Here is a 5,154-nt window from a genome sequence, read left to right as displayed (position 1 = left end):
GGTTTATCGGAGAGGGACGTTTTCCCCTGGTAGTCGCTCGATACTGTTTTATCTCTTCAGTGGTTTAGTTCTGTTCTTGCGGCAAAATCCATTCGACTTTGCTAAAGATAGTGTGCTGGGCATAGGCTGCTTTGAACCTGTGGATTGACTGGGGGTGTGCCAGTCCTGCCTTGAATAGCATCCCCCGTGCCTTGCTTGGCTGTAGTATGTCCAAGAAGGATGTTAATGTAATTCTGCATCTCTCTGTGTCTGCAGGTGGATTTGTACTTCAGACTTTTCCCCTTTGAGGACCTCCTGCCCAGCCACAGTGATGTGGTTCTTGGAAAAGATCAGAGCATCACATGAAAATGGAAACCTCCGTAGCTCCTCCTTCCTGGGACTGCCACCTGGACAAAATCTGCCTGAAAAAGCCCGACTGGGGGCTGCTGCTTTTCCTAATGTGCTCACCCCTGACAGCATCCCTGAATTCTGCATTCCCCCCAGGGTGACCAGCTCTGGCCCTGTTAAGGGCATTGGCTTCCACCAGGACTACAGTTCAGAGGATGCAGATCTTAATTCTTCTCACTACAGCCCCAGCTCTTCTTTGCCACATCTCATTCAGGTGGAAAGTGCTGAAGAGATCCCAGCCCTGGAGGAAGAAAGCACCAACTCGGACCCACAGTCCCAAGCAGCGCTCTCCCTGCCTCACTTTCCCAGAGCCCCCACTTCCTATGGCTTCTGCACTTTGCTGGAGAGTCCCCACACCAGGAGAAAGGAGTCTATCTTCCATGGTGACCCACGTGGTGCTCTGCCCAGCCTGATGCTGTCTCGATCCAGAGCTAACACATTCAGTGGCAAAGGGAGTATGTCTAATCCCATTGCTATCAGCTTTGCTTCTATGAGGCTGCCTCCCAAGCATCTCTCTCTGCACAGGCAAGGTGCCTGTGACAGCGATACTGCCTCCTCCAGCGATTCCTCTCCTTTCAGTTCTCCACTTCTCAGCAGGTCACCTCCCAGATCCTGCTCCCTGATCAAAACCCAAAGTCAGGAGGGATTGCTCTGCCGAGCGCTGAAAGCCAAGAACAAATCCAGCATGGCCAGGAACAATTCTCTCTCTACAGAGGAGAGCAGCTCCACCGATAACAGCCCCAGTGCCATCAGGCGGGCCTCAGAGGGGCTGCTTGCCACGCGGAGCTTTAGCATGTCCTGTTCTCCCATCTTTCCCCTGGACCTGACCCGTAGTCGGGAGAGACTAGTGGGAGAGAGCGCTGTGGTGATGGACAAGGGAGGCATGTTGAGGCTGTCGGCTGAATACTGCTCGGAAAATGAAAGGCTGCGGATCCGTCTGATCAGTGCAGAGGGTTTGTATGATGACTCTGTAGAGCCCAAAACCATAAACTGCTGTATCACCTTCTCCCTGGTGCCAGGGAAAAAGCAGAAGCAGAGAAGCACTGTTATAAAGAGAAGCAGAAATCCCATCTTCAATGAGGACTTCTTTTTCGATGGCATTGCAGAAGAAGAGCTTTACAGCCTCTCTGTAAGGATGAAAGCAATGAATAAAGGGTGCAGTATGAAACGGGATTATACCTTAGGAGAACGGGAATTGTCTTTAATGAGTATGTTGTCAGTGTAATACTTCAAACATTCAAACAAACTAATTTTGTCTTCTGAAAGTTTTCTACTAAATAAAGTTTTGGGTTGACTTTTTTTTAAGAATACTTTAAAGCACTGCATTGCTTGGTATTACTCTCATGCTGTTGTGCCTTATTTTGTTGCTTAACACTTCAAACTCTGTCAGGTATTTGCCGTTAAACTAAAAGGCGGCCATGGAGCAGACCTTCTGCCCCTAGAGTAGGAGAGGAGGGGAGAAGGGCTAGTTTGCCTTTAGGACAAAGGATTAGGCAATTACGAAGTCAAAGCTGTTCTTGTTTATGGCTTTCTGGGTGTGGAGGTGGTGGTTTTCACTCACTCTGGTCCCTGACAGGTAGACAGCATGTGTATGCGGTAGGCACTGAACTCTATTGCAGCTCCCAGGTACTACATCAGTTAAATAGACCATTTTGACAGCACTCATATTTACGAAAATGAATGTTTTAATGCGTCCTGTGTTCAGGGAGGGGAAGAGAGATACAGTTTGTTTGGGAATCAGCCTTTCTCCTGCAATGGGGATGGGAGATTTAGACTCCCAAGGCAGGTGTAAGCCTGTGTTGAGACAAGAAGATCAGCTTCTGAGCAGCAGCTAAAAGCCACTGCAGGCAGGGCTCTTTCTCTCCACAGACCTATACTATCAATGCTGAACAGTGAGGTGGCTCCTGCCTGGAGTCGCTATGGAGCGGGTGATTGCTGTAGCGCAGTTAGCATCTTCATTTACCTTTCCTTCCCATGGCTGATTTCACAGCTGTCAGGATGAAGTTGCCAGGTAATTGTGTTTTGGTCAGGAATGTACCCTGGCGCTGTGACCCTCAGCAATTCAGCTATTGCATCCTTTCTGAAATCAAAGCAGATAGGATAAGATACCAATACGGCAAGGGCAAAGGATAGTTTGGGATCTCTGGGTTGAATTCCTGCTTCAGCTAATGACGTGCTGCATACCTTGTTCAAGTCATTGTGATAAAATTAGGATAATCTTTCTCTGTCCTGTACCAGCAAACAGCGAGGGGCTGAGCCACTTGCTTTAACATCACAAGAAACACAAAGGTGCAGAGCCCCTGCATGCTTCAGGCCACCTTCCCCCTTTTTTTTTTCTGCTGAGGTGGACTGCGGGCTAGGTAAAACAGATAAACTCGTAGGAACTGCAGCTGTGCAAGTGCGAGGAGGCAGAAACTGTTTTGAAAGTCCAGGCCTGTTGCTGCCTCCCTTGATTAAGTTGCAGGCTTCATTATGTGAAGGTAGATAAGCCTTAATGGAGGAGCAATCCACACAGGCGTGGGGCACAGAAAAGGAAGGTTTTCTTCTGTGTTCCCTGTGAGATGTAGAAACAGGGCCTTGCTTCTGCCAAATCTACAGCTTAAAAGCTCTTTTAAAAAGATTTCTAGCAGATCTTCCCCCTGCCCTATTCTGGCAAGGGTATAACTGCCTGCAAATCATGGGACTAATCATGGAAGGTTCTGGTATTGCTTGGCCACTGAATCATTTGATTCTGTTTCAGACTTAAGTAACCCAGGAAGGATTTTTTTCCTTCTGATAGCAGAAAAAGCCCAAAGGATGTTGACAGTGACCACGAGTGCTCAGAAATGCCCACTGCTAATCCTTGATCCAGCTCATGCGAGATGCTTCTAAAAACAGAATCCTCGTACAAGGGACAACTTGCCCAGGAGAATGGCTGGGTATATTCCCAGAAGCTGATTAAAATCAAATGGAATAATAATCCCTTTGTGCTGAAGGAAAGAATTAAATGTACTGACACACTGCGCAGCTGGAGGTGATGCACTGACACTTGTATCCTTGAATCTGGGAAAACTGACTACAAGGAAAAACCTAAAGGAAGTGGAGAGAAGTGAAATTAAAAAATGTGACTTCAAGGAAGAATCAATAATGCTGCAAAAAATTAAGCCTACTTAATTGGTTATTGCATGGGGTCTCCCGAAGGAAGGCAGAGGCTCCCTCTTCAGACTCATCACTCATCCACCATCATATTTTTAGTTCTTGGGACTTAAGGAGAAAGAGGCTGAGATAATACAGGAGAGAACAGTTATATGTGTCAGAGGATCACGTACAGTCACACAACAGTGGGTATCTATCTGCCCTGTGATACGCGCCGTGCCAGTGCTGTACTGCAGGGACACAGAATGATGGAACGGTTGAGGTGGGAAGGGGCCTCCGGAATGCAGAGCTGAATGCAGGGTCAGCTCCGGCAGGTTGCCCAGGACCATGTCCAGCTGGGTTTGAGTGCCTCCAAGGATGGAAACTCCACAGTCTGCTTGGGAACCTTACTCCAGTGTTTTACCACCCTAACAGTAAAAAACTTTTTCTTTCTGCGTAAGTGGAATTTCCTGTATTTCAGTTTGCGCTCATGGCCTCTTGTCCTGTCACTGGATACCCCTGAGAAGAGCCTGGCTCCATCCTCTTCACTGCCTCCCATCAGATATTCATAGACATTTATGACATCTTCCCTGAGCCTGGGGCTGCCCTGCAGGCTGATGGGCATAGTGTAGTTACTGGCATAAAAGAGAAGTGCTTGCAAAGTCTCATCCTTCATCAGGCAGGGAAGGAGTTAAGTCCTTGGAGAAAGTCCTCCCTTCCTGTCACAGGAAAATAAGTTTCCAGCTGGGCTCATCTACTCAGGTATTTAAAGAGGTGAGGGCTGCATCTTTGGTTGGTTGGAAGAAAACTAAGCTGTTTTTAAGGCTCTGTAAATAATGACTTACTTCTGAGAAAGCCTCCTTACAGAAGTTTAGTGATCGGCCTCCATGCTAGAGAGTGACTTGCTCCTTCAGCTGAAAGCAGCAGCAGACTTGTAGACCTGATTCAAAGGCAGAGTTTAAGTCTGGGAAGGATAGCTGGACTTTGCCTGTGTTTCTTTGGTAAATTCTAACTTCAGGTTGTCTTGACAATTTTGTTCTTTAAGGTAAGATCTTTGAATTAAGTACCTATTCAGCTACATTAGTCAGACTCAGGACTAAGTATGACCGTAACACTAGATGGAAAACAGTTTTGGTGCGTAACCTCCCCTTCTCCCCCCCTATTTTTTACATTTTTGAGGTATTTGATCCCTTTTGAGATTTGGGGTATTGCTTATCAGTTGTTGTTCTTATTAGCAATGCAAAGCCATAATACAATTTGAACACTCCAATTTGCTTGAGTATTAGAGGTGTAGGACTTGTTTTCTTGTGCTCTTAGAGGTCAGCTAAGCTGTAAGTGGTGCACTCCTACAATGCTGCCTATGCTGCAGCTGCTTTCCGAAAGCGTCAGCCTTATTGGGGCTATTACGTAAAACACCTGCATAAGCAAACAAGAAGGCAACTGGATACTTCAGCCTGGAAAAACTCATGATGCCTCGACGCTTATATGACAGTCAACAGCAAGAAGAAAATCCACCTCCTGGCATTAGCAAACAGCTACTCAGAGTTAAGAAATATTCTCTTCAGCAGTTTTCTGAACTTCGAAAATACCGTTAAAATACGATAACATAAATGACTCTCTCAAGCAAAACTCCTGTTTTGGGGTCTGATCAGC

General features: G+C 46.7%; 1 protein-coding gene across 1 annotated transcript; it reads left to right on the top strand.

Annotated features, from left to right (window-relative positions):
* Positions 1–310: 310 nt before the first annotated feature.
* On the top strand, positions 311–1,686 carry LOC104071026 (C2 calcium-dependent domain-containing protein 4C-like). Its single transcript, XM_009575238.1, has one exon. The coding sequence runs from the start codon at positions 311–313 to the stop codon at positions 1,610–1,612; it is 1,302 nt and encodes a 433-aa protein (XP_009573533.1). The 3' UTR covers positions 1,613–1,686.
* The last annotated feature ends 3,468 nt before the right edge of the window (positions 1,687–5,154 follow it).

Source organism: Fulmarus glacialis, unplaced genomic scaffold (genome assembly GCF_000690835.1).
Source record: "Fulmarus glacialis isolate BGI_N327 unplaced genomic scaffold, ASM69083v1 scaffold17703, whole genome shotgun sequence".
Taxonomy (NCBI): Eukaryota; Metazoa; Chordata; class Aves; order Procellariiformes; family Procellariidae; genus Fulmarus; species Fulmarus glacialis.
The sequence above is the reverse complement of the archived record's forward strand: the minus strand, read 5'-3'. Positions and strand labels throughout refer to the sequence as shown.